This window comes from Castor canadensis, chromosome 12 (genome assembly GCF_047511655.1).
Source record: "Castor canadensis chromosome 12, mCasCan1.hap1v2, whole genome shotgun sequence".
In the NCBI taxonomy this organism is placed as follows: domain Eukaryota; kingdom Metazoa; phylum Chordata; class Mammalia; order Rodentia; family Castoridae; genus Castor; species Castor canadensis.
This window is the reverse complement of record NC_133397.1, coordinates 21580819-21602923: the sequence shown is the minus strand read 5'-3', so window position 1 is coordinate 21602923 and position 22105 is coordinate 21580819. Positions and strand designations below refer to the sequence as shown.

Below are 22105 nucleotides of genomic sequence, written 5' to 3'. Positions count from 1 at the left end.
AAAAGAACTAGAGCTAAGACAAAAAAAAGTCATGATTGCAAATTGTCCTGACTTGATGGCAGATGCCAGAAAATCCTAATTAAGATTTTAAAAGAAAATTTATTTCCAGACATACCATAGCAAGGGTAGAGGACAACAGAAACAGAGAAGATATTAAAAGTACATGGAAGAAATTATTTACAAAGAATTGGCATTTTACAGAAAAATTCACTTCTCTAGAGCAACACTAAGTAACCAAAAGCCAGGGTGGGGAATGTGGCTCAGTGGTAGAATATGTGCCTTACATGAGCGAGGCCCTTGGCTTCCATCCCTAGCACAGCCTCCCCACTCCAAAAAAAGAGAAGAAAAGAAAAAAACAGAAGCTAATGGACTATTACCTTCAAAGCAATGGAGGAAAATAACTGTAAAACCAAAGTTGTATGCCCAATGAAAGTATCTTCCAAGAAAGACAGGGAGACAGAAACATTTGGAGATAGTCAAAACAAGAGTTTTGTCAAAAGGACCTCATCAAAGGCATCTCTAGAGGGTGTGCCTCCCAGAAGAGGAAAATGATCCTAGACATTTGACAGAATTCAGCGTTGGTTCAGAACAGAGAGAAACACCTTCAACCTGAACATGCCATCTGTGAAAACCTATCATCATGTCAGTGGTGAAAACTGAGCACTTTTCCTCATTCAGGGGCCAGGCAGGGATGTCCACTTCTTAACACTTTGCTGTAGATCCTAGCATAATAAGGCAAGAAAACTAAAGACATAAAAGTTGGACAGGAAATTCTAAAATTGTCTTTATTCACAGACATGATTGTGTAGCTAGAAAAGGCTGAGGAATCTATCAGCAAATACCAGGACTGACAGTAGAGTTAACAGTATTGCAGGACATAGGGCAATACACCAAAAAAATGATGTTTCAATATCTTAGCAGCAGTTAGAAAATGAAATTTCAGCTGGACGTGGTGGTGTGCTACTTTAGTCCCACCACTTAGGAGGCTAAGTGATTAAGGATCACTTGAACCAAGGAGTTGGAGACCAGCCTGAGCAGCACAGTGGGTCCTTGTCTCAAAAAACTTTTTTATATCAATGTCACTTACGATAGCATAAGGAAGCATAACAATAGGAATAAATTAAATGACAGATATGTAAGACCTATAACACGTAAGATTACAAAACATTGCTGAACGAGAACGTAAAAGCTATAAATAATTGAGGAGCTGCATGACGTGCGTAAGTTAAAAAGCTAGTAGACACCTCTCATGTTTGACATCCAGAATGCCTCACATTTAGCAGCCTTCGTCAGTATGTCAGAATTGTTTTTTAGCAATTACCATGGGATGAAACAAATGATTACTGATTTCTGCTTTTGCCTTTATTGTTTTCCTCCTAACTTTCTAGCAAATATTTATTGAGTGCTTGATATATTCTAGGCACCATTCAGAGAAAAACTGACCAAAAAATTCTTTGTTTCATGAAGCCTGTTTTCTAGGGTTGGGAGACGCTGGAATACACAGAGTATATGGTGTGTCACCAGGTAGTAAAGTGCTACAGAGAAAAATAAAACGGGCAAAGAGGGATGGGAAGTACTGCAGATGGAGGGGTTGCAGTCTTTGATAGGGTACCCATTTTAAGCCTCACTGTAAAGGTGACATTTGAGCATGGGGTTAGGAGGTAGTGGGGTGTGACTTTTTGTTGTAGTTGGAGGAAGAGCATTCCTTGCAGGGGAATAGGTTGTGCAAAGGCCATGCAGTGGAACCCCACTGGGCATGTTCCAAAACATCAAGAAAGCTGGTGTGTAGCTGGGCATCGTGGTGGCACACACCTGTAATACCAGCACTCAGGAAGCCAAGGCAGGAGGATAGTGAGTTCAGGGGCAGCCTGGGCTACATAGGGAGACCCTGTTTCAAAAAAGAGCCATAGAAAAAGTAAAGTTAATGTAGGGAGAGTTCAACAGTCAGAGGGACATGAAATCAAAGCCACCATAGAGCTAGATGCCATAGAGTCTTATAGGCTGTTTAAGAGCTGAGTGAAAGGAAGACACATTTGGGCAGTTTTGGCTGCTCTGACTTCCATCCTTCTGGCTACTGCAAAGAATTGACAGCGGAGGGTCCACGTAGAGAGAAGGAGACTAGTTAGGCAGCTTTTGAAGAATCTGGGTGAGAGATGAGCTTGAGTGGGCCCCAGGTGGGTAGTGAGAATTCCCAGATGCATAATCACTAGATGCTTTTGGGCTGATGGGTGTGCTGACAGAGTGGATGTGGGCTTTCCTTTGGTGGAAGTAGGGTTTGAACTCTAGTTCAACATAGTTAAACATAGTTTGAGGCCTAGCTCAACACCAGGGTTTCACGCTTGCAAAGCAGGAGCTCTGCTGCTTGAGCCTCACCTCCAGCCCACTTTTGATCTGCTTATTTTTGACATAGGGTCTTGCTTTTTCCCAGGCCAGCCTGGACCATGGTCCTTTTATTTTACACTTCTCAACATAGATGGGATGACAGGTGCACACCACCACATCCAGCCATTGTTTGAGATGTTGTCTCTCAAACCTTTTGCCTGGGCTGGCCTCAAACCAAGACCTTTCTGATGTCAGTCTCCCGAGTAGCTAGGGTTACAGGTGTGAGCCCTTGCACCTGGCTTAGTTTCTTATGTCCTTAGATAATTATTTAGTTAATTGATTCTTGACAGTTGTTTCTAAATGCACCATTACGTCAATGTTTAAAATTTCTAAACACCCAAGACTTTTTTTTATATATTTTTTAATGCTTTCTGATAGTATTGAATTTCAGTGAGAGGTGTATTCTTTATGAATGATTCTTTGCTAGAGTTGAAATTTCTTTTATAGCCAAGTATTTGAACAATTTTTCTAAATATCCCTTGTGTGCTTAAAAATATCACATTTTTGAGTATAGGGGTCTCCATATTCCCATTACATCAAGCTTATTAATTATGTGTACAGAAAAGATTCAGTTTTTATAATAAAATGCTTTAAATGATTGTAGGTGTGCATGCCAGCTGGCCTAATGTTATAGAGGAGGCAATTGTAAATTTCCCAGTGAGGGAAAAGAGTGGTTTTTGTACAATTTGTACTGAAATAACGATGACATCCTGTGGGTAATTGTGTGCTGCCTCAGAGAACCTTTAGTGACAATGATGACACTGACATTAAAGATGTAATTAAAGTCGTGGGATGAAACCAAGTCATGAAACTGAAATAAAGCTGTCTTTCTAAAATATTTTATGGGTTTAAGTAGTATTAGTAGCAGTCTGAGGCGAGAGAAGAATAGGATATGGTAGTAGTACAAGTGGTGACAAGCTTTTGATATTTTTTTTGTTTTTCAAAAATAGGGGAGCCCACCCCATATATAAGGTGATCTTTCCCAAGAAAGGATCTCCAGAGACAAATGTGGCATGGAACACATCTAGGGCTCCAAACGGATCAAATCAGATGTCTAATTGAGGTGGGCAGAGAAGTAATCACAATTGATAAAGGACTGGTGGCCCCACAAGTTTACCATTTTCAAGAGGAAAAACAACCAGGTGCAGTGTTTCATAGCTATAATCTCAGCTACTCGGGAGGCACAGATGAGGAGGATCAAGGTTCAAGTCTAGTCTGGGCAAAAAGTTCTCGAGACTCCATCTCCACTAATACAAAGCCTGTCATCCCGGCTGTGTGGGAGGCACATAAATCAGTAAAGAATGAGGGAGGGAAAGAGAAGAGGAGGGAAAGGAAAGCACCCTAAGCCCCTCGAAGGCAGTTTGAGCACTCTGTCCAGGATAGTCTCTTCAGCTTCCTGCAGACATGGCTTCCCCAGTGGAGACCTGGAGTGGAGAGGCAGAGGAGCCAGCTGAACTCTGCTCCCGCCACAGCAGGCTGGGGACATGTGCTGGGAAGTGAGATCACACCTGTCAAGAAGTCCTTACACAGTATTTAGCCTCAATTAATTTGTAATTTTTCAAAGCTTACAATTTCAGATATTAATGAGGAATTTCTGTGTCACTGGAGAAAGTAATGGACAAATTTGTGAATGCTTGATAATCTTTTTTTTTTTTTGCAGTGCTAAAGATTTAACATTTGAACATAAAACAAACCACCTATCTTAAAATAAGTTTGTAATAAGCCTGAAATTAATTACATGTCCTCCAACCTTGTTCTTCTTTTGGAAGGTGGCTCTGCGGCTCTGTGTCCCTTGCATCTCCACATGAATTTAGAATCAGCTCAAGTTCTGCAAAAAAAAAAAAAAAAAAAAGGCAGCTGTGATTTTGAGAGGACTGCTTTGAGTCCATTGGTCAGTTTGGGGTGTTTTGGTCTTTTTTTTTCACTTTTCTAAAATTAATGTGTAATAGTTGTATGAGAGTGGGGGATACATTGTGACATTTACATACGTGCTTACCATATATCTTAAGTAGGTTCACACCCTCCATCATTCTCCCTCTTCCCCTACCGTCCTCCTTAGGACAATTTCAGCAGGTTTCATTGTTCTGTTTTCATACATGAACACAAAATACATCTGCTATATTCATCCTCCCCCCACCCTGTCTTCTGCCCCTCCCCCCACCCTGTCTTCTGCCCCTCCCCCCGTGTCACTGACTTAGCAGGTTTTGTGAGGTGTCTTCCCGTTCGCTTAGGCCTTCTTTGATTACTTTCAGTGATATTTTATAGTTTTCAGTATGCAAGTTTTACACTTTGGTTAAAATTGTCGTAGGTATTTTATTCTTTTTGACTACTATAAGTGAAATTGTTTTCTTAATTTCATTTTCAGATTGTTCACTGCTAATGTATAGAGATAGCAGAGTTTCTTATATCTTATTTTTCTTGTCTAATTGTTGTGGTGCAGCCTCACTCTTTTTTCTTTTTCTTTTTCTCAAGCTAGGGTCCCACCATATAATCCAAACTGCCCTGGAATTTGAAATCTTTCCACCTTTGTCCCCGCAACCCCACAAGTGCTAGAATTACAGACGTGAGCCACCACGCCCATCCCCAAGACTGGCTTAACAGGCATAAATGTCCCGATGTGTTTAGTGCATGTGAGCAGGACTGATGCTTCCAGGTGATGAGGTATTGTCTGGGAGTATTACTTAGTCATCATGACTTCCCTCACTTAAAAGATTTTGCCATCTCAAATGGCCTGTTATCCTCTTTTGGATTCCCTGTCTAGACATTTGTCCCACTTAAAATTCATTTCAGGCAAGCCCTTTGCCAAACTGCTCTTTTTGGGTTTCTGCTAATGTGTTGTTTGAAGTAGATCAGAGTGGTAATAGAATCATAAACTCTCAGCTACGAACTGACTTACTCATTACTGAACGAACATGGGCTTCGTACCCTCTGTGTTACAGTCAGGGTTTAGGTGTGCAGTGTGAAAACAGCAGACACAGAGATGAAACAAGCCTTGTCTGTGGTCCCTTCTCTCCCTAGGTTTTACCAGTTCTGAGTGAAACCAGGCAACAAGTAAACTCTAATTGTATGGAAGTGCAAGTTGTGATAAGTACCAGAAGAGAAAGGGAGTATCAGGGGCTTCTCACTTCACAGTTGTAGTTAGGGAAGAGTTACCAGAGTTTTTAAAAAGCATTTTAAACATCTGACATTTCACTCATCTGACATCTTAGGTGGATAGGGGTGGGGCTTTTTGTTGAAATGAGGCCAGGCCTCATGGGCCTGGTCTATCCTCCTTGCTCTGTACTCTGGTTGGGATCCTTAGGTCCCTAGGTAACATGTGAATCTCTCTTCTCTAGAACCAGCCCCTGACCTCACAGACCAGTTAGCTGAGGCACAAAAGGTTCATGGTCCAGAGTTATGCAGGCCCTGTCACCCATTTGGTACCAGAATTGGAGCAAGAACCTAATTCAGCCAAACTTGTGTTCTTCCCTCACTCTTCACTGCCCCTTTTCCCTCCAAGTGCACTTTTGTTATAAAGTTGCAGTGTTTTAATCAGATGTATTCTGTAGGGTTTTTTTTTCCCCTGAAATTAATTTTACCCATTACTGTTCCCACTATTCTTCAGTTCTGTACCGATACGTGTCGACTCTTTCATCTAAGGCGTGTATCCATTTTGTTCTTTGTGCTTTTATGTTTTATATTAACTTTATTGTTAGTTAACTGTCTGATCTGTTGGCTTGGTTTTTCTCACCTCTTTAAGCAAATGATGGAATTCTTTGGTAGGCACTCAGGTTAGTGTGGGATTCATTTTGACTTCCTTTATTTTTAGTGTAAGTGCTTATGTGCCTTTCCTTATTTTATTTTTTTGTGGCAGCAAAGTTCAGACCCTGGGTTTGAATAAAGTAGCATGTTAATCTAAAACACTTAGCAACCGTGAGGAGGAAGTGAAAATTAAGATGGACAGGAGGCTAAGGCTGTACTGTCTGGGAGTGACACACAGAGGAAGATTCTTGTCCTTATTTTGGGGACTGGTAGAAAATTGATGATTTGGGGCAGAATCGATGATGAGGGCTGTGTTGAGGAGAGTAATTTCAACCATGAGAAATCAGGTAAGCATTAATAACAATAGACTGGTTCTCTGGACACCAGTGGGCCAGTAGAAAACAATTTTGATATTTAAGTAACACTAGCCAAGTGAAGGCCAAATGTGATGGGGATGAAAACCAGAAACAGGGACTTAACAGCTGTTTACTAGGTGAAAATAAGCAAGAGGCATAGGATGACTGTGGGGCGGGAATGTTCTCATCTATGACCCTCCAGCAGAAGTGTCCCAATGCCTAAGGAGTAAGGGGCGCTTTGCACAGAGGGGTGGATATACACACATTCTCTGCATTTTCCCAGCCTGCTTGCATTCCCATTAAACCTCTTTAGCCAAACAGAAACCCAAGGGTGCTCCTCTTCCAGTAGCCACCTCCTAGATGGATGGGCAGACACAGTACTGCAGGCTACTTTCTTACCCAGCAACTGGCAGTTATGAGAGGCCCATGGGGAGGAGACAGTGCTCCCTAAAGTCCCCACCAGGGTGGACTCGCTGGGTTCATTGAAGTACTGACTTGTAGCTAAACTCAGATTCTGTTCCAGGTGAGCATGCTTCAGTGTTAAACTTCTAAGGAGTGCACCTGCCCGGTGTGCTGTGCCTGCCTTCCTCATGGATTGCCTTTGCTTCAGGGACTTGCTGGAAGAGTGTAGCCCTGGGCTCTGCACTTGTTTTCCCTGAAATGGTCTGTGGGGCAAGCCTCCTTCTAGAGAAATCCCTTTGTCAAGTGATGGTTCTATTTCCTAGAGACAGCAGTGTGTGCCAGAGATGCCAGATGCTTAGGGAAAGAAGCAGCATTTGCCACCGAGTACAAGGGTTTGATGGCTTTTCCTTGCCTTGTGTTTGCTGCTTAATGATTGTGTTTGCTTTTAAGAAGATGCTAGAGTGCTAAAACGTCCAAGAAAGTCACTACGAAAGGGTAGCCACCGTATCTTTGCTGCCTGGTAGAACACTAGGACACTTGAGTCAGCCTGTCCTCTGTAGCAATGTATTTATTTCCATTTTTGAAAACAGACTTCAGAAATGAGATGTGAACAAGTCAGGAAACAGCACTGTGTCACATGTTTCATTCACCCATCTGAGCAGCGACTTGCTGAGGCATTGAAGTTTTCTTCAATACAGAGTGGACATTTATGTAAAATACTAACAACTTTTCTTAAGTTTCATTAACAAGGAAGGTGGAAAGGGCTTTAAAATAAAATAGTACATTTCCATTAATTTGGTTATCTATTTTTTAAGACCCTTGACTGCTTTTTAAATATAATGGCATTAAACTGAGCAATGCTATTAAATAGCTAAATTGCTAATTATTTTATCATTTTACAATTGGGTCCTTTTTTAGAGCTAGCAAGAGGTACCTGAGTTCCTGTGCATGACTCCAGACACTGTCAAGTGGTGGAAGCATAAGAGTTAGTGTGGTGAATCTTTACTTCCTAAACAATACCTCATTAAGTAAGACCTACATCACAGATGGCTATGTCGAACTGCTAGAACTGGTTACAACACGTTTAGTAGTTTGTTTTGGAAATTTTACATTTTTTTCTGTTAGTTAATTATTATAAATGGCCAATAAAGTAAAATGTACTTCTTAGGAGTCAGAGAAACTCATTGTAAATATGTAACATGCTATTTATGCCACATTTTCAGTATCTGTGGTTATTTTTTTAATTCTTGTGATTTCCCAAAAGGTAGTTTGGCTTGTTTAACTTCTTTGCTTTTTTGCTTCTTTTGCTTTGGCAGATAACCTAAAACCTACTAAAGTAACAGAGGTTGGTTTACTCATTACCTAGAAATAAATAAGAAGCAAAACTTCCCACTCAAGGAGAGTAAGATGACCACACGTGTCGTAACCATTGCCTACAGACTGTTCTTTGCAAAAGTCATAGAATTGTGGCAGTGAAACTCTCCTTCATATTTTACTAGCTCTGTGTGTGCCAGCATTAGAGCGCTATGCAAGTCCTCTGCCTCACAATGAAGTAATAAAATAAGCTGGGCTTTGTTTTAGATAATATATGGTTTCCCTGTAGAGATCCATAGTAGGTTTATATACTACTAAAATGTGGAGGATGGAGACAGAGAAGAGAGAAGCAAACCCCACCCTTGTCCAAAGCATGGTGTGGCAGAGATCCAGAGATACCTGGACCCTGAACCCCTTCTCTGTTGAAAAGGATTCATCTTTAAGTGGACTTTTTTTTGCTGTTGTTTATTTGCTTTGCAGCCACCCCCCACCCCCCCACCCCCCACCCCCACCCCCACCCCCGGAAACAATGCCTTCTCCTCTGGAGACCTGATTCTCTCCAACCCTAACTGAGTTGTTCCCAGAGGGACTACTCATCAAAGCCTTGGGTCCTTCCCCTGACCTGTCTGCCAGAGTAAGCAGCTGACTCAAAGCAGATCAGAGACTTTGTTGGGTCTTTGCAAAGTGGAATGAAGGAAGAGGTTTTGTCCTCCAGTGGTGGACATTAGGCAGAAACTATGTCTTATTAAGTATCAAAGCAGTGAGCAACATGTGGCTCCTCAGCAAAGGTAACAGTGAATGTCCTAAAGATAGTCTAGTGTCCCGGAAACCAGCTGCATCTCTACTCTTGCAAAGTTCATTACAAATTTAGTTATCGTTTTGTTACAATGCTCAGAAATTCCTTTTTTTTTTTTCTAAGCTATCTTAAGTTAGATTTGAACTCAAAGGTCCTAAGTTAAGGCATTGTTTCTCAAACTTGAGAATTAATCGTTCCTGAGAACTCTAACCTGAAATTTTCGTTTGGATGCAGAGATGCCTGAATCAGGAGGGCAAGTCTGTGGATTGTACATCTATTTCAGTGGCTTCCGAGACAGATAAAAGTGGGTTCCAGTACTGGTTCTACATATGACCTTGATCACATTAGTTGTCCTCTTTGATCTCCATTTCTGCATTTGTAAAATAGAAATAGTGAGAATTCAGAGATGGATCTGAGGGACTTGGCTGGGTGCTCATGCGTTGTTCATACTCTACAAATGCTCAACATCTCTCTTCCACCCATACTCACCCCAGGGTTTGACAAGAAAAGAGATGTAAGCAGAATACACAAATCCTGTGTGTAACAGGTAACTTCATGGGATTTTTTTTTTCCTATTGTACTGGTCTTTGATTATATCAAATGTTAAGAATTAAGCTAAGTCATAGTCTTTGTTGTAAATGTTTTGGTTGTAAATGATTACTGTCAAGTAGGGTTTGATCTAAATTTGACTATAAGCACAAGCTTCCGTATCTATTGTTGGCTATCACTGAAAGTTATGAAGACTGATTAGGTTATAAATCAGGGACAGCCTTCAACTTCTTTTGTTTTGCTTTTTTTCTCAAAACCTTTGACAGTGCTAGGCATAAATGAGCTGTGGATTTTTGCTTGTACAGTAAGGCTCCTGTTTATTTAAATCGAACCTAGCCAAGCGTGGTGGTACAACCGAGGCAGGAGGATTTCCAGTGGAGGCCAGCCTGGGCTGTATAGAAAGTCCCTGTCTCAAAAATAAAGCAAATAAATAAGTAAATGGAGCTTATAATCAGAGGGGCTTTCTAGGGATTCTGAAATTTCAGTTTTTCAGAAAAGGGAAGTGAGAAGTTGTAACCTTGGCAGTGCCCTCTATAACAAAGGACTGTCCAGGATAGATACTTGGGAGAAGAGCCAAAGCAAGGGCTCAGATGAAGCAAAGGAGGAACAGCTAGCTGGAGGGAGGTGTGTGAGTGTTTGCTGGGTCAGAGGATGAGGTAGCTTACCGTGTGGGTTTGCATTTGGTGTAGCATTGATGAGATCTGCCACATGGCTCACAAGTGTGACCTGCGTGAGCAAGGAAGATAATGTTAGAAGTAACACAGGCATCTAGATTTGAAGTCAAAATAGATGGCTACAGAAACATTTAATAAAAGATTAAATGTATTAGCTACATGCCCCTATGTAAATAAAGCATCATTGTGAGGAATATAGACAGACGTAATCACATAAAAGGAAGCACAAGGGTATAATAAAATCCTTTGCCCTTTCACACCAACAGTAGTAAACAGACCAGGAAGTCTGATAATGATGCCCAAGTGATAGCTGGCAGACTGTTGCCCAAGTGAGAGAGTTTCAGAACTGTGCCTTCTGCAACGAAAACCTGTTCTGGGGGAAAGAACTATCTAAAATCATTGGGTAGTCCGGGTTGCTTCCTATAGAAGAGGCTGTATCCAAGGGCCTGGGGAGAAGGCGTGGCTTGGACAGGTGCCCAGGAGCTCACTCCCTCACCAAGCTTTAGGGGTGGCTTTGTCGGTGCTTGTTCTGCTGGATCCATTACTTGGCATTGTGGTTCTTTATTTGCATATCTGTATAGTTAAGTCATTCAGATAAAGATAGATACTCTTTCTTATCTCTTGTAAGTAGGCACCTAGGAAGTGCGCCTCTGATCCTTTGATTAAGAAGTAAAGCACTGGGGATATAGCTCAGTAGTAGAGCACTTGCCTAGCACGTGTAAGGCCCTGAATTTGATCTCCAACACCAGAAAAAAAAATGAAGGCTCTCCAAGCACTTTTTTTCCTTAGGTAGTACTGGGGTTTGTATGCAGGGCCTCAATCTTGCCAAGCAGGAACTCTAGCACTTGATCCAGCTCTTTTTGCATTCGTTATTTTTTTGAATAGGGTCTCATGTTTTCTGCACTGCAGTCCTCCTGTTTATGCCTCCTGAATAGCTGGGATGAAAATCATGTGCCACCATGACTGGTTTATTGATTGAGATGGAGTCTCGCTAATTTTTTGCATGGGTTGGTCTTGAACTCAATCTACCCAGTCTCCACCTCTCAAGTAGCTGGGATTAAAGGCATGAGCCACCACACTCAGGTCTCCCAGCATATTTAAAATCACCTCTTCTGACTAGCAGATTTCTTTTTGCCTTCTACCTGTGTCTCCAGTCTGCCTGTGTCTCCTCATTTAGTGAAGGAAGAATGTATTTTATTAACAGACGAAACCTCCCAAATTTCTGGACCAAGTGATGGTTGGTGGTCATTTTTGTATCATGGAGCTCACTAGTGTCTAAAGATACCTTGTTGACATATTCACTAAAAGAAGTCACAGGCCATCTGGTGACATGGTCAAGGTATTCAACTGGTTTTAAATTTTAAAGATCAAAGACCATCTAATGATTGTGCTAACTGCTGTTTTGTAAAGTTCTGAAACTTGTATCATTAATGTTTGCTTGAAGTGCTCTTTTTTTTCTCTTTTATTATTCATATGTGCATGCAAGGCTTGGGTCATTTCTCCCCCCTACCCCCCACCCCCTCCCTTACCACGCACTCCGCCCCCTCCCTCTCCCCCCCCGCCCCCTCCCTCTCCCCCCCACCCCCTCAATACCCAGCAGAAACTATTTTGCCCTTATCTCTAATTTTGTTGTAGAGAGAGTATAAGCAATAATAGGAAGGAACAAGGGTTTTTGCTGGTTGAGATGAGGATAGCTATACAGGGCATTGACTCACATTGATTTCCTGTGCGTGTGTGTTACCTTCTAGGTTAATTCTTTTTGATCTAACCTTTTCTCTAGTTCCTGGTCCTCTTTTCCTATTGGCCTCAGTTGCTTTTAAGGCATCTGCTTTAGTTTCTCTGCGTTAAGGGCAACAAATGCTAGCTAATTTTTTAGGTGTCTTACCTATCCTCACCCCTTCTTGTGTGCTAAAGCTTTTATCATGTGCTCAAAGTCCAATCCCATTGTTGTGTTTGCCCTTGATCTAATGTCCACATATGCGGGAGAACATACGATTTTTGGTCTTTTGGGCCAGGCTAACCTCACTCAGAATGATGTTCTCCAATTCCATCCATTTACCAGCAAATGATAACATTTCGTTTGAAGTACTCTTTTTAGCTGTGTGTTCAATGAGGAGTTTTTGAGCCCAGAATTATTATTTTAAGAGTACATTATAGGTATTGGCTTTCCAATACCTCTAGTATTGCAAAGTACAGGTGGAGAGCCTGTACTAAAGACCTGACGGTTTACGGATGCTTCTTTCATCACCTCTGTCTCTAGCAAAACAAGTTAGGAGTCCAGAAAGGGTATGAACCTTGGGTGCACTTGTAATGAGTTTACAGAATACAAAGTAATCATTACTGTCTGGTTTTGAATATTAGGGAGGAGACTTCTCTATATGTATGCTAAAGATAATAGTTGAGTGTGAGATCTGCCAAGATACATAAGGTCTTTTGTGGCATGAGAGCAAACATGCTACAAACCATGAAATTTTATCACACGAATCCATGCTAAAGGAATTGAATTTTTTTCTATTGTCATTTTTCCTCTGAGAGTGTCAGAAAGGAAATTGAATGTAGCAGTATCTTTAATATTGAAATAAATTAGGTAACTGTATTAGCTCTGAAAGCACCATGAAAATACCCTTATCTACTTTGGAAACGGATTGCTGTTACCCATATACTAAAGAGCAAAGCCCCGTCTGCTCCCAGGGCTGGCGGGAAAGTGTGCTGCTGACTGGGGGTTGTGTGCTTGCTTCACTTGGACAATTGATCTCAAATGCCCAGAGGCAAAATAGAAATTTAGGACTAAAAGTAAGCTAATCTCTCTGTACTCTTCTCTCATTAGTTCCCAAAGCAACTGATGAATTGGTTATAGCTCAGTGCAGCCACTGACATTAGTAGGCCTGAAGTTTAGGTATCCGTCTGGGAATTGGAATTGAATTCTAGTCTGGGAAGGCATCTGAATCTCCTACTCAGTGACTTTCCTGAGAAAGGAACGTAGGACAATAGCATAGTACAGTGGCTTAAAAGTCAAGAGGCCTAGGTCTGTCACCTGCAAATTGCAGTTTGGATCTTCTCCAGTAAATGAGGAACTATTTTTTAACTTTTCCTTACCTAGAAATGAAATTGATATAAAAAGGGAGGAGGGTGCATAAGTACAGAGAGAGAGAGAGAGATCTTTGACTTCTGGGTTGTCTGGTTCTCCCTGCAATACTTCCTCAGAGCCTTTTTTTGAACGTGCTATGAGACCTGCCAAATAATAAAGGAGATGGTCCCTTAATATTCCCCAGGCTTTGGTAAGTATAACCTTTACAAAAATATCTTATGTAATTAGCTTCTCTCATGGGTAAGGAGAAATCAACAGTTAAATGAGAGAAAAGGACGTCATTTTCCTGCTTTTGCTGGACCAGTGTCTCTGAGAAGCAGAGGAAGTCGGAGGCCCAAGGGCTATCTGGCAATTGTCCTGTGGCTAAATGTTTTGTGGCTGACCCTGGGAGGGGGGGAGGGGCTGAAGAATGGCCAGAAGGCAAGACAAGGGACTCCTTTTGATAAGTTTGGATTCATTCTCAGGACTCTCACAAGAGGGAGAAATCAAAACTAGCAGCTGAAGAAAAGTTACCAAAATGCTTACTTTCAAATTTAAATTTGGATTAGGCTACAAAAGGTGCATTCTGGTAAGGTACAGGTATAAAATTTTAATTCATTGTTAAGATTCTAGTAAAGGAGTAATCAAAGTTTGCTTAAGAGTCCTATTTTTGAATTTAGATTTAACAATTTAAATGTCTTGGTAAAAAGTTTGCTCACCAACTGAGACCAATAGGAAAAGAGGACCAGGAACTAGAGAAAAGGTTAGATCAAAAAGAATTAACCTAGAAGGTAACACCCACGCACAGGAAATCAATGTGAGTCAACTCCCTGTGTAGCTATCCTTATCTCAACTAGCAAAAAACCTTGTTCCTTCCTATTATGGCTTATACTCTCTCTTCAACAAAATTAGAGATAAGGGCAAAATAGTTTCTGCTGGGTATTGAGTGGGTGGGGGAGAGGGAGGGGGCGGAGTGGGTGGTAAGGGAGGGGGTGGGGGCAGGGGGGAGAAATGACCCAAGCCTTGTATGCACATATGAATAATAAAAGAAAAAAAAATAAATCTAATAAGTGGAAAAAATAAAAGTTTGCTCACAAGATATGAAAGAGAACAGTAAGCTGTAACTGAATCTCAAGAAAAACAAGCACGTCAGTGTTGTGACCTTGTGGTGTATGAACCCTAATAATCCTGAAGAGAAATTAAATTGATTAAAATGAAATGGTGTGGTAGGGCACACCTGTAATCCCTGTACTCAGGAGGCTGAGGCAGAAGGACATGGAGTGTGAGGCCAGCCTGGGCTACATATTGAGACCCTGTCTCAAAACAACAACAACAACAAAAATTAGGAGGCAGAATTCATATCTATGTATACTAAAACTACAGTACAAAATCAGCCAGGAGTCAGACACCAGAGGCTCACGCCTGTAATCCTAGCTACTCAGAAGGAGAGATCAGGAGGATTGTGGTTCTATGCCAGCCAGGCAAATAGTTCACAAGACCCTATCTTGAAAATACCCAACACAAAACAGTGCTGGAGGAGTGGTTCAAGTAGTAGAGCACCTGCCTAGCAAGCACGAGGCCCTGAATTCAAACCCCAGTACTGTCAAAAAAAGCTAAAAGAAAGGTGTATCCTTAATGAAACTGCCCTGTACTATTATAATTTAGAAAGAGATTACAGACTGACATAGTGTCTTTGTATTATTTTGCTTCACTCAGTACCCCATGTCTCTGTGGTCCTGTGGCCTTTTGAGAGAACCCTTCTTGTTGAACTCCTTAGGCTTGAAGCAGGGATCTCTGTGCTCATTCCCCATATGTCCCGCTGTGCTTGTCAGGAATGATTGTTTCCTTTTCACTTGGCATTCTTTTTCTTGCTTCCTGTAGTCATGTTGGTAATTAGTAACGCGATGTAAAACGTCTTTTCTTCCAGTCCTCCTCGCCCTCTGACTAATATGAATGACACCATGGTGAGCCACACGTCCTCTGGAGTGCCCACGCCCACCAAGAGGTATGTTTGTCTTATGCCTCAGAATCAGGCAGGCCTCTGCCACCATTTGCAACAGTGCACTCAGAAGGAAGCCTGAGAAGCAGAGTGTCTCATGGTGTAGAGAGGATTTCCCTTCTTTCCCCTCTGACTCTTTATACTTTTTGCTTTTATCCTCCTCTCTTCCCCCACCAACGCGTACACACAGCTATTAAGTTTAGCTCTGAGTAGTGCCTCAGGTAGAAACTTCTCTGTGACACGCAGTAAACAGGGTGCCAGAGCAGATTAGGCACATTTGAGATCTTTTATTATTAAAAATATTTTAATCATCGTAAGAGTCAGTAATTTTACATTTGATTTCTTTGAGTGTCAAAGATTGTTTCTGAGTAGACTATCTAAATTGAATTAATCTCTTATAAAATGCTCTCCTAAGTCATTCTGTATATGATTCATAATCATTTACATTGAAAAGCCAAAGTCCTTCATTCTGTGTAATACAAAATTTTGCTTTAGGTCTTTCTCCTCTTTATTTAATCTTCTCTTTTCACAATTCTCTCAGGCAGGACTTGAAAGAACTGTTTAAAATGGCATACTTTAAGCTATGCCATACCCAGAGCAGTGCAAAAACTCTCTCACGGGCATAAACCATTAAAGAATTGTTTCAACAGTCATCGCTCAAAAAGAGGGGGAAAACCCACAAAGACACCCCTCCAACCCACCCGGCATGTCCTTCTTGGAAAATAAACAAACATTTTGTGCCGTTTGTATTGATCACTTTGGATCAGTTCTGCTTTAATAATGTCATCTGCTTAATAATAAGTTGACTCAATATACAATGCTTAAGGGCAGTGATGTTTGTTCCCATTGGCTAAAACTCCTAGAAAAACATTTGTCACATCAGCCTGATGAGAAGAGTCTCCAGGGGCACTTGTTAAAAATATACATTTCTGGACCATGTCAGCCCCAGTGAATCAGAGTCCCAAGGAGAGGATTCTGAGAGGCTGCATTTTTAACAAGCATTCTAGGTGATTCTTATCATTGAGCAAGTGGAAAATAACCTTAGCAGGAAGCAAAGGAGCCGACTATAGGGCTATCCTGGGAGAGAGGACCTGGGAACTGAGTAAATCAGTGACCGGATGGTACAGCTTCATCCACGTGGAAACTCGGGACCCCAAACAGGTAAGGGTACCTGCCTGCAGTCTTGCTAGGACACTTGTGGCAAGGATGCAGGTAAGGGTACCTGCCTGCAGTCTTGCTAGGACACTTGTGGCAAGGGCGCAGCCAGGCTGCTCCCTCTTAGGCAGAGCCAGATGGTGTAGTGCAGTGTGCTGGGACGCAGGCTTTGAGCCTGACTGCCTCAGCTTGGGTCCTGGCTCTCACCGGGCCTTAAGCACGTTTCCTATCTTCAGTTGTTTTTTCAACATAGCAAACAGTGACTCACCAGGAAAGCAGAATTGCACCTCCAGAGGTGAGCTAGGCAGTTTGGGTAGGTAAGGACCAGTTGCCTAAGCAGAGACAGTATACTCCAGGGGGTGAGGTGGGCAATTCAGAAAAAGGTTGCCTGCTAGGTGACTGTGAGCCACCTCTAATCCTAGCTACTTGGGAGGCTGAGATCAGGAGGATTGCACTTCAAGGCCAGTCTGGGCAAATAGTTCTTGAGACCCCGTCTCCAAAAATACCCAGAGCAAAATGGACTGGAGGTGTGGCTCAAGTGGTGGAGCGCCTGTTCTGCAAACACAAGCCCCGAGCACGCACCAAACCCCAGGCCCACTTTATCTATAAGACAGGGCTAATGATAATATCTAGCTGGTAAATTTATGTGAGGGTTTAATATACTGCCTTAATTATTTTGGAAGTAACTGGAATGAGAGCCCTGGTGAGAAGCTTAGGAGTGATGCCCTCTCACAGAGGAGCAGCACGTGTGGAAGAACAAAGAGCCGTCATGCTTCCCCTCCTGTCCTCAGTCACACCCAGAATCCAATCACAGATGTTTCAGTTTCAAAACTGGAAGATGTGAATTGCTGGAAGAATTCAGCTTGTAGGTTTTCTGTTAATTTTAGGAACACCATCTATTTAGTAGGAGTTCACTTCATCTGAGTTCTTCTCTTCATCTAGTTTTGTCCTTCTGGTGACCTGAGTCCATGATGGTCCAAAGTATCACTCGGCACCAGGTACAAGATGCATGTCATTCAGTGGCCCTAGCTGAGTGTATCTGTTAGAGGGAATGTGTCTTTCTTTCAGTGTCTTATTGCTTGGGAAGACTGACCAAAGGGGTTCAGGAGCCATGATAGTCACTGCCATCTCCATAGAAGGACTAGCCTTAGGCTTGCTGAATTATGCCCCGGACCTAGCTGTGATTGTCAGTCCCAAATTGATATTTAGCATTTTTTAACACTGCTTCAGACAATAGAGTATGTCTTGGATTAAGACTTTATCTTAAAGTCAACCTTTTATCTAGCATCTTGTTCTCGTTGGAATTAGTCCTAGAGCTGATATCAAGGTCTCTTTAGGGGCCACCAGCATACCAAAGACAGCCAAAGTGCAGACCAGAAAGAAAGGCTGAGCTCTGCAGCTTATTAAGAAGCACAGACTAGAGGCCACATGGGAGCATTGTAGTCCTTCAGACATTAGGAGATTGCATTGACATCCAGCATGAGGTTGTGACATGCCAGTGTGGACATCAATTGTGTGGTTAGAGACATGGCTTTTCATCACCCCCAGTAACCAGATAATATAACTTTCCAGAGGTGTTCTGTTTACCTCCTCAAGCCTCATCACTTTTTTTTCCTGCTCTGAGTGTAGTCAGACCTATGTCTCCAGAGTCTGTGAAAGCCAGCTACAGGGCCTGGCCTGACTGAGGCAGGACTCCTCAGGTAAAGGAATAAGTTTCTTACAGAATCCATCACAAGACACAGAATCAGACAAGAATGTGTACTGTAGGAAAAATTTAAGCACTCACTTTCCACATTTTTTTCCATAGGTATACAATTGATAATAGCTATAGTTGTCAAAAATAATGCCCTTTTGGTCCCAAGAAAAGATGCAGAGGACCTTATAAGTGGCAAAGATGCTAGCTGTCACATGAGATACTATGAATTATGTTCCTGAGAGATTCTACTCTAGGGATTTGCCCCCTGTAATGTTATTTTAATATCCCCATATTGATATTTCTATAGCTGAAAAGCAATTTTGTCTTTGCCTTAGAGTAGTTTCTTGAAACTTGCTCTCTTTTATAGGAATCAGGATAGTACATTTAAAAACGCAACAAAAAAAACTTGGAAAGCTTTAAAAAAACAAAAGGCTTAAAAATCCCCCTCCACTATCTACTTTCCTCCTAGGCCTGTGTCTATTCTTCTTTTTCCTCACGGTTCAGAATGTAAATTGTGATGTTATGCCCTGTACTGTTGTGCTATTTTAAGTCACTGTACATCCCAACCAGTATGGAAAACAGTGCTAATATTTTTATTTTTAAATGTCTTCTAAAGCTTCAGCTCTAATTATTTATGAATAATTAAATATTCTGTGGGAATTTTATATAACATGGCCATAACAAAAATCTTCACTATGAAGCCCTTTTTGCTTTGTGCATTCAGTTGTTACATTAGTTACATCTTCTTAATTTCAAGTGTTAAAATCTAACCTCAGAGGGGGGCAGGGGGGAGAAGTGACCCAAATAATGTATGCACATGTGAATAAAAAAAATAATAACAAAAAAATAAAAGAGTTTACATTATGCCAAAAATAAAAACTAAAATTCCTTATAGTCTAAAAATAAAAAAATAAAAAATAAAATTCCTTATAGTCTAAAAAAAAAAATCTAACCTCAGTAAGTACAAACCCACAGAACAAGGGAAAGCAAAAGGGAAAGGGCTGGTTTGTGTATGTGGATCAAAGCCACAAGATGTTCTCCATCTCTTAGCTCCTCTGTCAGGGGCTGTCAACTCCCGCCTCCCCTCCACTGTGGATCAGGCACCTCCAGTGCTGCCGAGGGCTCAGTTACACCACAGCCATGTCCCTCCTGGGGCTGTCCTTTTCCTCCTTCAGGGAGGAAGTCAAGGGAGGATTCTTGAGGCCTGGACCTGTTACTGGGGTATGGGATGGGCTATGCCCTTCAGACCTAAATCATTAGCACAGAAGGAGGAAGCATTTCTCCAAAAGAAGGGCATGCTGTCAAGGAAGACAGAGCAGTCCTGGGAAAGGAAAAATGGCATGTCACTGGCAGACCGCTGTTGTGCTACCCAGCACACATGCATACACGCTTTTACACACACACACACACACACACACACTTCCAGTTCTAGAATTTTCTGTCTTCATGTAAAGCAGCTCTCTGTGTACAACTACACATGCTCTCCCGTGTCCTTTCCACCTCTTGTAGGAGGCTCTGGGTCCAGGATAACCTGTCTGGATCAGGTCTGAGTGTCTTTCTGTGCTCTTAGCCTATCACACTGTGGACCAAATGCTACAGTTCAAATATTGACACAGCCAGTACACAAGGGTAAAGGTCTGCAAATAGGATAATTGCAGTTTGGAGAAGGGAAGAAAAGGAAGGTAGTGTGCATGGCATATTGAGCCGTATTTGCCTGTGTTTCCTTCTGAAGCATTACAAAAATGTGTCAAGAGATTTGAAACGTAAAGACCCACAGGGGAAGGAAATACAGAAGCAGAGACAATAGCAAGAAAATTCTGGAAGCAGCCAAGCACATGGATGAGTGATGGTGATTTAACAGACAAGAGAACATGAAAACCAGGCTGGGGACGTAGCTCAGTGGTGCAACATGCACAATGCCCAGGGTTTGTTCAAAGCTGGGAGGGGGAGTAGGGGGAGGAACGGAGAAGGCCCTGGTAATGGGGATTCAGAAAGATGGGCTGGTAGTCCCTGCAGGTTGGAGGTGCAGAGGAGACAATAGTCATAGGCTTATTTTTAGGGTAGCTCCTGAGAAAAACTGTATCCATAGGTATATTACAGCAAGTCTCCCTTTGCGTAGGTTTGTTCCCTGCTGCATCATTTTTAGTTCTCTCGGAAGTTAAAGGATGCTTGCTGCTGAGTTGAACAATGCTGTCCTGGTCAGTCTGTCAAGACGTAGTGCGTTGGGACGTGCACCGTCTTGCGGGGATCAGGTAGATAGAGAAGCCACCAATTTCTAAGCATCTTAGGTAAGGGCAAGATAATATCCTTTAGAGCTTTTTACCTCAGTGTCTACCTCACAAGAAGGGAACGCAGGCCAGACACGATGGCTCAAGGCTATAGTCCTAGCTATTTGGGAGGTAGAGATTGGGAGGAAATGAGCTGTTATAAGGATGTCTTTCCTGGTTCCTTTCCCCTCTCCGTAGGTTGAGGTCCTTTAAGGAGAGAGAATGCAGACAGGGACTGTCCTTACATCCTGTAAATCCATATCTCCCACACCAGTACATTGGCATTGTGTTTCTTTTAGTGTCAAGGAGAAAAGAAACTTGATTTGCTCCCAGAATTATTTATGGTGTGCTAGAGGATGATGTGGTAGAGAAAGGTGACATTTCCTGCCCTATGGATCTGAGCGTCTCAGGCATATGGAAACCAGCTACTGTGTTTACTGACCATTAATGAATGTGCATATACATTTTAGTATGTTGCCATGGCAGGACATACAGTGATCCACAGCTGTTGTCTTCTACAGAAACTCTACCCTGATGCTTTCAGTGTAATCCCGACCCTGTACTCACTTCCAGAAGGGCTTTCTTTTAGAGGTCCCTGGGTATTCTGGGTATTTGGATTTTAACTAGAATCTTTCTGAATGTCTTTTGGCTCCTTTGATCTCACCACACAGTTCTCCCACAGGAGACATTTGGACGTTTCAACAAATCTCAAGGCTCTCTAGAGTCTGGAGGATTGTCTAATGATTTACTGTTGGAGCCGGCTGGCTTTGTGCACTGAAATGGAGGACATTTCAATGAGTTTATCATATACCACTTCTAATTGAGCTTCCAAGAGCTGTCTTCCTTGAGGTGTTTCGGTCTTTTCTCCTCCTGGCCTTACATTTTAGCAGATGAAAAGGGAAATCAACATCTAGACTGAATTCTAGATTGGAAGGACCTGGATTTTCTATTGTGCTCTAAATTCCAATGTGTGGCTAAATTCTAGTGCCTTTCTTCCTAATTTCCTCCCTTGGGCTCTGTCATACATTCCTGTGTGCTACCATCCTGTGTGTGCTGGTATTCTTCAGTACTCTGCCCGGGGCCTTTTTAGGCTCTCATGCTAGGGGATCCCATTAGGATTCCCTGCCTAATTTCCAACCACATCAGTCTCCTGAGTTCCAGAACTGTCTCCACTGAGTCCCTGCTCAGGTTTACACATGTAAACCTGGATTCCTCCCTTCCCTCTCGCCTGTGTTCCTGTCTCATCCCAGTGTACAGCAGCAATGACAACCTCCTGCCAAAGCCTGCAACCTGGGAATCTTTTTGGCTCCTTTTCTCTCCTCTGCTCCCACCACCACCACCAGTCACGATGTCACTAATTGTTTTCATCTTTATTGAGTTATAATTTATGTATAGGACTGGTGGCGTAGCTCAAGTGGTAGAGCACCTGCCTAGCTAGTATGAGGCCCTGAGTCCAAACCCTGGTGTTGCAAAAAAGAAAAATAAAGTATATGTAATAAAATTTACTAAATTAAGTATAAAATTAGATGAGTATGATGAAGGTGTACAATTCAGTAAGCCACTATTGGGGTTTTTTTTTTCCCTTGAATATCTCCTAAATCTTCCCACTTCATTCTGTGCTCCATGCAGGCCTGCAGGCATCACCTCCCACCTAGATTCCTTCAGAGCCTCCTCACTGAGCCGCACTCTAGTCTGCTCCATGCTCAG

General features: G+C 42.1%; 1 protein-coding gene across 16 annotated transcripts in view; it reads left to right on the top strand.

The window, feature by feature from the left end:
• The window catches only part of Dtnb (dystrobrevin beta), a 269435-nt gene that overhangs the window by 184458 nt on the left and 62872 nt on the right, over nucleotides 1-22105 (top strand). For all 16 annotated transcript variants that reach the window (XR_012439625.1, XR_012439626.1, XM_074049317.1 and 13 more), the window contains one exon: nucleotides 15209-15286. Coding sequence is in view for 14 of the 16 variants with exons in the window: in XM_074049317.1 (XP_073905418.1) it covers nucleotides 15209-15286 (78 nt within the window). In the remaining 2 variants the exon portion in view is untranslated. The remainder of the gene's footprint in view (nucleotides 1-15208; nucleotides 15287-22105) is intronic.